This window comes from Mauremys reevesii, linkage group 5 (assembly GCF_016161935.1).
Source record: "Mauremys reevesii isolate NIE-2019 linkage group 5, ASM1616193v1, whole genome shotgun sequence".
NCBI lineage: Eukaryota > Metazoa > Chordata > Testudines > Geoemydidae > Mauremys > Mauremys reevesii.
Window position 1 is genome coordinate 10,838,745 of NC_052627.1, and position 11,648 is coordinate 10,850,392.

The 11,648-nt window shown below is 56.5% G+C and overlaps 1 protein-coding gene across 1 annotated transcript; it reads left to right on the top strand.

Annotated features, from left to right (window-relative positions):
- The first annotated feature begins 8,098 nt into the window (after positions 1-8,098).
- On the top strand, positions 8,099-10,024 carry CLDN23 (claudin 23). The gene has a single exon (XM_039541885.1). The coding sequence runs from the start codon at positions 8,099-8,101 to the stop codon at positions 8,834-8,836; it is 738 nt and encodes a 245-aa protein (XP_039397819.1). The 3' UTR covers positions 8,837-10,024.
- Positions 10,025-11,648: the final 1,624 nt, after the last annotated feature.

Below are 11,648 nucleotides of genomic sequence, written 5' to 3' on the forward strand. Positions count from 1 at the left end.
GATGTCGCCGGGCTCTGGGGCTGTGACAGCCGGGTGACACCACAGTGCCAGCTCCTGCAACCTTGTTCCCGGCCCTGGGGCCTGACTCTGCCTGCATTGCTGGAAGAGGGGAGGCTGGCTCCATGCTCTGTCTGGGGCTAGGACACAGTGCAGTCAGCTGTGCACATAGCCACACCCTGCTGTCAGATGTGAGTGAATTCAGAGTAAATCCATTGGGACCTGTGCCATTGCACTGGGCTGAGTGAGAGCAGCATTAGGCCAGTAGTGCTCTGAGCAACCTCCCACAGTAGTGCTACCTGTGGGGGCTCTGTATTTGTATATGAAATGCTGCTGGGACTGCAGCACCATTTGCAAAGGGACCACTCAGTTCAACAAAAACAACATTTTACTCACACGACTGCAGGCTGGGAACCTGCTGTTTTATTCCACTGCATTTTCATGGGGAGGGGATGGACTCCCAACTACCCATGATACACTCATGCCTCGTTGCCAGGGGATGGTGTGCAGGCCAAAAGTATAACTGGGTTAAAAAAAGAATTAGTTCATGGAGGGTAGGTCCCTCAATGGCTATTAGCCAAGACAGCCAGGGACGCGACACCAAGCTCTGGGTGCTCTAAACCTCCAGCTGCCAGGAGCTGGGAGTGGACAACAGGGGACAGATCATGTGACAATTGCCCCATTCTGTTCATCCCCTTTGAAGCACCTGGCACTGGCCAGTCCGAAGACAGGAAACAGGGCTAGATGGACCATTGGTCTGACCTAGCATGGTTGGCTAGGCCAGGAAACAGGGCTAGATGGACCATTGGTCTGACCTAGCATGGTTGGCTAGGCCAGGAAACAGGGCTAGATGGACCATTGGTCTGACCTAGCATGGTTAGGCTGAGGAAAGGACTCTGGAGCAGCGGGTGTGGGCTGGACCACTGGCCATAGGCTGGCATAGGCCATCAGCCAACACCTTTACTCTCTGTTGACTTTGCTGATTCCTCTTGTGTTTGTTTTACACCTGAGATTGTCTGAGTTGCGGGAAGAGCCAGACCCCTGCACGTGATTGGCTGCCAAGTGGCCTTTGTACGCAGCATTCCTCCCAGCTGCCTGGGAAGTTAAAGGGCCAAAGGTAGCACGAGCCAACAGCCCACTGTGCTGAGCCAGGGTCTGGGGGTGCTGGTGGGTAGGCACTGGGCTGGCCCTAGACTTTGGGGGACCCTGTGCAGGGAGACACTACTTTGCTCCTTGCCCATAGGAGCAGACACGAGCACCTGTCAAGCATTTTCTGACCCAAACCATTGTTCATCAGAAAACAAGTTCAATCTAAAATGACATTTTTCATGAAGAAAAAAAATACCATTTTCAAAAGTTGGCGAAGAGTCCTGGTGGCGGAGGTGAGACTGGCCGAGAGTGACTCCTTTTGCCTGCTCTGACATTAACCCCTCAGAAGGAAAGGGTCACTTCCCTCTGAACACAGGGGGTGATGAAAGTTACTGTGAAAAGGGAACGTGGCCCCTCCCCCCCACTTTCCCACACTTGCTGAATGGAAAAAGCTGGGAAACAGGAAGGAAGTGTGGGAAACTGGGGAGGAAAACAACTTCCCTGGGTTTTCTAAATTCCCACAGGAAAACCAGAATTTTCCCACGGGACCATTCTGAAAGGGGATTTTCTTTTTCCTGTGGAAATTTCCACGGGAAAAACCCTGGTTTTCCCACTAGCTCCCCTGGGCACTTCTCCTGTCTTCAGCTCCCGCCTGCCTGGGATCCCCATCTTTCAGGTGTTCATGAGCCTTATGGCTGCTGTTATCCACTTACCTGGCCAAGGACGTTGGGACAGTGCAGCAAAGCAGTGAGGGAATTCAGCTCCAGATGTTCAATGGGGCAGGATTAGGCCTGAGGCCACAGCGTCATCAGATGCACTATGGGAGAGCCGGGCGCGGCTTGGGAGCCCACCAATGAGAAGGAGCCATTCATGCAGCTCAGGGTAGAGGGGCTCCAGGGGCATGTTACCCCTCTGAATACCCTGGTGCCCAAGAGGGCAGGGGCCGGTGCAACCACTAGGCAGACTAGGCGGCCGCCTAGGGCACCAGGTGGTTGGGGGCGCCAAAAAGCAGTGCCCCCCCAATTTCATTTAAACAGCGGAGCACAAGGCTGCTGCTGCTCCCCGCCTCCCGGCTCCAGAGGGGCCGCCCGCGGCACGGCCAATCCCTCTCCCCGGGGGAGCAGCCGGCGGCAGAGGGGGGAAGGGGAGAGTCTAGCGCTAGCGGCTGCACCTTCTTCCCCGCACCGCAGGCCGAGCCGGGCTCCCTGCCGCCCCCGGGGCTCTCAGCGGTGGCAGCAGGCTCGGGCACGCGGGGGCTGGCTCAGCCCGTGGCGCAGGGAAGAAGGCGCAGCTGCACTCTGCTCTTCAGGCGGAGAAGCTGGGTGTCTACTCTGCCTGCAAGGTACCTATCTGGGCCGCGGGGAGCCGCACAGGCCCGCGGAGCGCCAGGGGGTGGGCAGGTGCAGTCCCTGGCCTAGGGAATGGTGTATGTGGGAGCAACCCAGACACCCCTCCCTCAGCCAGCGCCACCCCCTCCAACACCCACCGACCAGCTACCTTCTCTCCTGTGCACCCCCCGCCCCAACAACCCACCCTGTCCTGCCACTTTTGCCTCTGGGCAACCTCCACCCGGCAACCCCCCGAGCCAGCCACAGTCACCTTCACCCCTGCATCAACCTCGGGACCCCGCCCCCACCTGCCATCTCCCTCCTGTCCACTCCTCCCTTGTGCCACTCCCTCCCTGCCACCTTCACCCCCCTGCAACAACGCTGGGCACAGAGACACCCCCGCCTGCTCACTCCTCCCTTGTGCAAACCTCTCCCTGCCACCTTCACCCCCCTGCAACAACGCTGGGCACAGAGACACCCCCGCCTGCTCACTTCTCCCTTGTGCCACTCCCTCCTTGCCACTGCACCTCCTGCAACGAGTCCTTTTTGCCTCTGTACAATCTCTTCCCTGCCACTACACCCCCGCCCCCTCCACCTCTTGGCCACCTCCATCCCGTGCAACAATCCCATGCACCCCCCTCTCTGCCACCTTCACCCCCATACGACCCCCCTCTTTGCAGCCCCCCGGTGGGCCCCTGGGGGGAACTTGGCTGTAGGAAGGTGGGGGCTGGACATCGGAGGGGGGGCGCAAAGTGGAAGTTTCGCCTAGGGTGCAAAATATCCTTGCACCGGCCCTGCAAAAGGGCCAGGGTGCAGGGACGGGCAATAGGGAGGCTGCAAGAGGAAAGGTTGTTTGTAACCTCCAGGACTTGTGCCGAAGGAGCAGCAGCAGCCCTGAGCACAGGGCCCGGTCCTGGTGGGATTTGGAGATAGATGGACAGAGCAGGGAGAAAGCCAGAGGGGAGGGAGAGAGACTTAAAGGAGCAGGAAATCAGGGAGGGACAGCGCTTGGGGGAACCACAGAACAGCTTTACAGGCTCAACACCCATCTTCTCACAACAGGGAAGTAGCTCAGAGTCTAATTTCCAAAGCCGAACGTCCTCCCTCCTGACCACAAGCTGACTCCACCCTCCACTCCCTTCACACCACAGTTACTAGCACATTCCCATTGTGGCGAGCTAAGTGCTTTGCTTTAAAAGTCAAGAGCACAGGCAGCCGGCGGCAGGAGAGAACCTGCGACTGGCTGAACCGGGCTTGTCACCGGGCCATTGCCTCAGCACAGAGGCTGCCTCCGATGTGAACCCTTCACCCTGACCGCTCCGAGCCCGCAGGCCAATTGTGGCTCCCTATTCCTCCAGGAAGTGAGGGTGGGGAGGGGAGCTTAGGACACGTGCCAGGGGCACAAGCACACTGCCCCATGTGCCTCAGGGAGGCTTCCCACACACACCCGCTGGCCAGGGCCAGGGCCAGCCGGTTCCAATCTGCAGCCCAGGCCCCCCAGGTGAGGGTGCTCGTGAGAGACCTGTTCTGCGCTGCCCAGCGTTTCTGAACTAGCTTCGTTAATACACTAGCGGGGACTGATGCATTCGCAGCTGCTTGGAGCAGGGAGCCAAGCCAGCCGAGCGTCAACAGGCGTCATCGGCGCACGAGCCGCTCCAGAGAAGAGCACCCCTGCCTGGGCTCTAGGGATGAAATGCTGAAGGCAGGCGGCTCCGTACCCTAGCAGTGGGGCATTTCTGCTGAGGCCGGCTGATGGGCGGCTACCGCTCCTGCCAGACAGCAGGTTCTCAGGGCAAGAGCTCCATAATCTGTGCCCAAAGAGCACCCGGGCTGGCCCTGGCTACCTCAACATCTATGTTATCGCAGCAACTCATAACTGTAGAGCTAGGCGGTCGGCGACGCCACCCCTGAAATGTAGCCGCTAAGGAGCGCTGCCTTTGGACTCTCGCCAGTTACCTCAGGCAGTAACGGCCAGAGAAATCGACTCTCAGACTCCCACCATTAGGCCCCTTGGGCTCACGCCTCGGAGTAGGACCACTAGGCAGTACTGCCAGCCCGGAGCACACAGCGAACCCCTGACAATCACCATCTTTTCTGGGAAGCCCAGTGGAGCTGTGGGTGTGGAACGTGGAGCAGGGCAAAGCCCTTCAGCATGTGTGTAGGTCCCCAAGGTACATGGCAGAGATGGTTCCTGTCCTGAGAGCTGGCAGCACGTATGGGAACATGTACCTAATGGTCAGCAGAAGCTGGAGAATTCCCTGGACCAGCTGCTATTGCTGGGATGACATGACAGTGCCTCATTTCTGGGGTCCTGGGCCTGGTTTTCCAATGTGCTGAGGGCTCACAGCCTGAGCTGCAGTCAATGGGAGCCATGGGTGCTCTTCGCCTCTGCTAATCTGGTGCTAGGTGTCCCAAGCTGGGCATCCAGAAATGTAGGAACCCAAAGCCAGTGGCCACCTCTGGAAATCTATAATCTTTCAGGTTCCAAATCAGTCCTTACAAACGGAGGCCATGTCTGCTCTCTGTGCCCCTGTCTGGAAGAGCAGGGCTTTGTGCTGATGTCCCTGGCTGAACATTTACCCGCTCCTGCGCCGTGGGGTGTGCCACCTAGCTGCAGCACTCCACCCCAGAGTTGGCTGCATGCCAGCACTGCTGCATGGATACGGTTGTAAAGGGCTTTAAGATCTTGAGGCTGAATGACATAGACGTGCGGGGAGGGTTGAGAAGAGATTTATATTTTTAGTTGATGGGAAGGGAATTGACTTTGGATCAAACTGATATTTTTAATCTTTTTTTTTTAATAAGTGAAATGCCTAACGCTAGGATAAGCACACATGGGGCAATTAATTTAATAACTATGAATGGGTAGAGAGGAAGCTATTGGAATTCCAGCCAGCAAGAAGCAAAATCCAAACACAATACTCAGCTTCCTGTTTCTAAGCAGTCAGGGGATGGGACCTGTCCCCTCCAGTATAGGTTGCTCTGCCGGGGTTGGGTGTTTGGGTCTGCATTCCTTACACTGAGACACACCCCAGCAGCAGATGAAGCCAGGCATGAGGATGTTGTTTTCTTCCTCACTGTTTGCCAAACATTTTCGAGCCAGAACACGGGATTCGGTTTAACCCTTACGTCCCCTCGGGATCCCTGCTGGGGAGAGTCTAGGACTAACTTGTCTTCACTGCTAAAGCCACTGTTGGATGCCTCAGGACAGTGGCTCTCAACCTTTTCAGCCTACTGTCCCCATTTCCGGAGTCTGATTTGTCATGCACACCCCAAGTTTCACCTCACTTACAAACTACTTGCTTACAAAATCCGACATAAAAGTGTGTCACAGCGCACTATTGCGGACAAATTGCCGACTTTCTCATTTTTACCATATAATTATAAAATAAATAACTTGGAATATAAATACTGTACTTACATTTCAGTGTACGGTATACAGAGCAGTATAAACAAGTCATTGTATGAAATTTTGGTGCGTACTGACTTCGCTGGTGCTTTTTATGTAGCCTGTGGCAAAACTAGGCAAATATCTCAATGAGTTGATGTGCCCCCTGAAAGACCTCCGCACACCCCCCAGGCTGAGAACCCCTGGCTGAGAACCCCTGGCTGAGAGCCATGGCCTCGGGCGACGTGTAGGAATGTTTCTGCGGTAAAAACACAGTGAAGACCAGGAACTTTGGTAAACTCGCTGAGGTCAGCCCTATGCCCCTGCCTGCAATGGCTTCACTGCGCTGGATCCTGTCCCTGAGGTAACTGCCACACTTTTTTTAGCAGTGAAGAGGAGCCTAGACTCCTCTCCAATAAGGTAACGTCAAACAGGCCCCACTGCAAATGGTGCCTATCAGTGGGACACAGCGGAGCATTATTTGAGGAGCTCACCCATTGAGAGGGCTAGTTTGCCCTGAAATGCCCGGTTGGTCAATAGAAATGCTACACAGCTGTGCAACGCTGTGCCCTGGGCCAGGCGGACATTGGCCTGAGGCCTCGTTAACCAGCCACTCTCAGCCAGCAATGAGGAAACATTCAGGCTGGGAAACCAGCGGGTGGGGCTGATGAGAGCCAGGGTGTGGCCACACTGCACAGTTAGCCCAGGCATTTAGCCAGGTTTTAGCCCCTCCCACCGGGTTTGGAAGCGCGCTGTGCCTGGGCTAGCTGACCCGGCCGGGGGGGGGGGCGCGGGGATTACAGCCTGGGCTCTGCTTTAACTTGGGCTGGACCCCGCCCACTTTCCAGGACACAGGCTGCTAATCCTCCACGGCCTCCCCACAGCTCTCCCTAGAGGACAGACACGTCCACCCACGATTAATGGGAGCCGCTCCGAGGGGATGTCTGCCCAGAGCTAGACCCCGCGGCTGGCCCGTCCCACCCGCGGCTGGCTGTGTCGTTGCTGTGGAGATTGCGGGGCTCGGGCTGGAGCTGGGGCTGTAGGCCCCTGCGAGGTGGGAGAGTCCCTCCTGCTGACCCCACAATTAAACAGCCCCTTAGCCTGAGCCCCGTGCGCCCGAGTCAGCTGGTTTTTAGTTGCAGTGTAGACACACCCCAAATCCTTACTGAGGCTCCTGCACGAGCCGCTTGTTTTCCACGGTGCAGCACGCTCAGCAGCGCCCCCTGGAGTCAGTGGCAGTGCCAGGTGCTCTGCCCGGCTACGTGCTGCAGCGTCTTCCCACCGAGTTGGGAGCCTAACTAGGACTCTTGGCCTGGTAAGAGACGAGTGGGAACAGCGGCCCCGAGGCCAGACAGCCCATATAGAGCTGGGCTCATACAGCTGTAAATCCGGTATAGCCACGCAGACCCCTGGACAAAGGGCCCCTTTCCATCTGCGGCCAAGCGTCTGCTCTAATGTGGGTGGCGTGTTGCTCTACCCACAGCGGAAGGGATCCAGTCCTCTATTGACCTCCCCGGTGTGTGCACCAGCTGGATCTGGGCCCCACCACGGGCCTGGGCACCCCCACAAGTGCCCCGATGTTCCCCTGGGAGGGCAGGTGATGGAGGGGGTAACGTTTCCTGCCCAGGCAGATCCAGGCCATGCGGCCGTCCTGAGCTCTGATTTCAGTGCGGCTGTGTCACTGTTATTGCTCAGGGGCCGAGCACAGACCTTTGCTCAGCACCATTGAAACCAGCCAGGCACAGGCTGGGAGCAGCAAAGGGTTTTCTGCAGTCACTTCACACCAATCCCCACCTGCCCAGCGATCATTCGTCAGCGCTTTAGGGCTCCTTCCTGGTTACTGTTTCACCTGCAAGGGTAGAGAAGCCCTGCCTTCCCCTCCCCTCCCCTCCCATAAAATACCACCCAGAACTTGTTTGGCAGCCGGGCTGGGTTTCTCTGTGCATGCAGCAGTTTCGGTCAGAGCAGCCAGTTTCCTTCTGCTGGGGACAGAGCAAAGAGGAAGCCGACAGTACGGCCGATGCCCCCTGTGACCGGGCTGGCAAACCCAGCAGGTGAGGGCTTGCGCAGGGGCTAACAGCGCTGGGCTGTGCGGGCAGGGCAGACGCCAGGGCCAAGCAGGAGGAAGGACCCTGTGCTGGGCAGACCACAGCAGCTGGCAGGGACGGACACGGCTCTATCTGCCTCTGAAGCAGCGCTGCTTCTTCCACCCCCGTGACTGGGCTCTCCTCTCCCCAGCACATCAGGGCACCAGGGCCGCTGGTTCCATTCCCGCCTCCTCCCTAGGCCCTGCAACATGCGGACGCCGCCGGTGATGATCGTGGGCCTGGTGCTGGGCCCCTGCGGCCTGCTGCTGACCCTGGTCAGCACGCTGACTCCCTGCTGGAGGCAGGTGAGCAGGATATCCGGCAAGCCCATTGACGTGGTCTATCAGCAGGGCATCTGGGAGCTCTGCCAAGAGACCCAGAGCACCCGCCAGCGCCAGTGCGGCCTGGCTGATGAACTCGGCTACTTCCCCACGCAGCCAGTGCAGGTGGCCAAGGGGCTGATGGTCTCCTCGCTGGTTGTGACGGTGCTGGGGCTGGTGGTGGCGGCTCTGGGGGTGCGCTGCTGGCAGGAAGAGCCCCACTACCTGCTGGCAGGCCTCTCCGGCCTGATACTCTTCGCCTCCGGGCTGATGAGCCTCATCCCGATCTCGTGGTACAACCATGACCTCAGCGCCCTGCCCGCGCCCGCAGGCAGCACCCTGGAGGTGGGCTACAGCCTGGTGCTGGGCTACCTGGGCAGCTGTCTGGAGCTCATCGGGGGCTTCTCCCTGGCCCTCAGCCTCCACCAGTGCTGCCAGGAGTGCCGGAGAAAGAAGACAACAACCAAATATCCCCACCGCAGCCAGCCGGGCCCCGCCACCGTATCTTCCAGAGACTTCATGCCCCGCAGCCAGAAGCCGGCTCCCAAGTCCTTCAGCAACCCCGTGGATGTGCTGGAGGGAGAAAGAAGCGTCAGCCGCTCCCTGCCCTGCGACTCAGACTTATAGCCCTGCCACGGCAGGCCGGGCAGATACAGCCCCTACCAGCACGGACACGGGCAGTGCAGAGGAGCCCCTGGCAGCGAGAGGCCAAGGCTGGCAGGAAGGGGCACTGTGCCGAGCCCAGCTAATAGCAGCAAGGACCTCTCCCTGCCTCTGTGCAGATGGACCCTCCTGCTGCAGCAGCTGGGGCTGGTGAGAGTTTGGGACCCAGTAGCTGGAACTGCAGCCATTTCTTGTGGGCTCTGGACAAGAGGTGGATACTTCTGTGGAAGCAGAGCAAGAGTGGCATTATTGATGATTTGCACATTACTGCCTGGCCATGGTCACTTAGACAGTTAACGGGAGGTGGCAGATAAAATCTTCAAAAGCATCTATGTGACTTAGGACCCTCCAGCTCATTGGAAGTCAATGGGATTTAGGCTCCTAAGTGCCTAAATTACTTTGGATAAAATTTTCAGAATTCTCTAGGACTTGTCAGTGGCGGCTCAGAGCCTAAAAACCTTTGAGGATCTGGGCCAGGTGACTTAGGAGCCTAACGCCACATCCTTGGGAGATGCAGGGCGCGCAGTACTTTTGAATATGCATGTGTTTAGTTAGGAGCCTAACTAGCCATCAGCATAGGCAATTCTTGGCCAGAGATATTACCGACAGAGTGTTCAGAAAACGACTGGGGTTATTGCAATCTAGTTATTGTATCTCTACGTAATCAGCACCTTCTCAGCTTCAGCGTTTACACTGGGCACCCTGCTGATTCCTAGCATTCATTCACTTCTGTGCACAGAGGCATGGGGAGCAGGGCTGGATTTAGGGGCAGGCAACCCAAGCGGCCACCTGAGGTGTTAGGCTTGGCGGGGGGCGCTGGGCTCCGAGTGCTCTTTTCGTTGTTAGCGACAAAAGGGAGAACAGAATGCGTGAGGTGAAATGTTTTAGGTATTCTGTACGTGGGTTCATTTTTCACCAACCTCCTAGAATGTTCTGGACCTTTGTAGAATCTTGTGGAACCTTCCAGACTTTTTCAGAACCACATTTTCCCTGAACCTCCTAGATTGTTGTCAGCCATGCCCCCACGGGTATATACGGGGTGACATGGGTGGCACACATCGTGGGGGGGGGGCAGGCTGTGCCTCCCCAAACAGCCCAGCATGGCCCCACCCACACTCTGTGCTGAGGCCCCCTCCTGCTTGTCCTTCCCCCTTGGCCCCTGCCCAGGCTGACTTCTCGTCTTCTGGAAAGCCGGCTGTGGCTGAGGCGGCTGCTGCTGCTGCTGCCGCCGCTGGCCTGTGACTGGGATGTGGGGTGGTGCGGTGCTGGGGGGGAGGGGAGAGGTGGGCGCTGGAGCTGCCTGTCCTGTGCTCAGGGAGACTGGGGGCGCTGGGGGTAGATGGTGGGAGGGGCAGGCCCGGCTAGGGGCTAGCCTCCCACAGCTAGCGGTTCACCCACATCCATCGGGGCGTCACCAGGCAGTCAGTGAGTTATAAGAACAAAGTCAAGTGAAGTGAGAGCTCAGCTGCGATATTGTGAACCTTGTTTTATTGTGTAATTGTGAAAGTGTACTTGTGTTTTAAGAGTTGAAGAGTGGAAGTAGCAACTAATAAAGGACATATTTAATGTGACACCAGAGATCGCTATTGAACTCCTATCTACACAGCAATATAAAAGAAATGCTGTTACTTCTCATGCTGTGCTTTGCACGTAATGTTTGGTGACTTTCTAAGACTGCGGAACATAGATTTCTGTTCTCCCTAATACTGTCTGTTTTCCCCTGCAGAAAATAAAAGATGCCCCGAGGAAGCCTTCAGGAGCTCAGTATAGGAAGCAAAAAGCTCGATTGCAATCTCGTTTGCAGCCAGGGGCAAACATGATGGGAAAATATCTGAAACAGAACATAGACCAGGCTTTAGGCAGTAGTGATTGTCCCAGTGCAGGAGAAATTGAGGAATTTATTTGCTTAGATATGGCATGAATAAATACATTTGCATGCTAAGATCTCTAAATCTGTATCTTATAGGACAGGGATAAATCATGCATCAAAGTCCTGAAATGAGCTACATCCGCACTAAAAGATAAGGTGTTCAAAAGCTTAATGGCGGCAGGGTGTGGGGGGGATGCTGAAGCCACTCCTCGCCCGGGGTGCCATTTGGTCTGGGCCGCGGGGGCTAGGAGAGGAACTGGGGTTTAATTTTTGCCTTTTGTATTACAAGTTTCAATTTAAGTAGCAGGTTTCATGATCCAAGCCCAAGTGCGTAATGCACACAGGAGATCAAGGAAACAAGCAGAAAACACACTGAGGGCAGGTGCATGAGTTTCCCATAACTACACAGCAATATTTAGAGTCTATTAAAGGCAGCTCTCGGGCCTGAGACCTCACTGGCGTGACTAACGAAGTGACACGCTACTGCCAGAAGTGATGATGGAAGTGGAGTGTTTTGTCCTCCCTCAACAGAGCTGTTCCTTGTGGGTGTCCGGAGAGCCAGCTGGTCCATACGGAGCACAGCAACACAAGCTACGTAAGTAGCTCCTGTGGCGGCTGGCTCAGGAGAATGACTGGTGTATGACAAGGCTTTACGCTGAGCTACTATCTAACCTGAGAACTGGGGTCTCCACCGCTAGGCTGAGTCACGCTGGCAGGAAAATGCCCCTGTTCTGAGGGTAATGAGCACATCCCTCGCCAGGGCTGTCGGACTATTCCAGTGACTCTTTGCAAGACTTAGTTTTTAAAAGGGGATGTTTAGTGAAGGCGTTTGGTTGGTTTTTCATCGGTCTGTTTTGCAGTTAGACATAACACGCAGGTTTCAGAGAAAAAAAACACACATCCCAG

Coding starts and splice junctions, on each gene's coding strand:
- CLDN23 (XM_039541885.1), top strand. CDS start 8,099: ATGCGGACGCCGCCGGTGATGATCGTGGGCCTGGTGCTGGGCCCCTGC.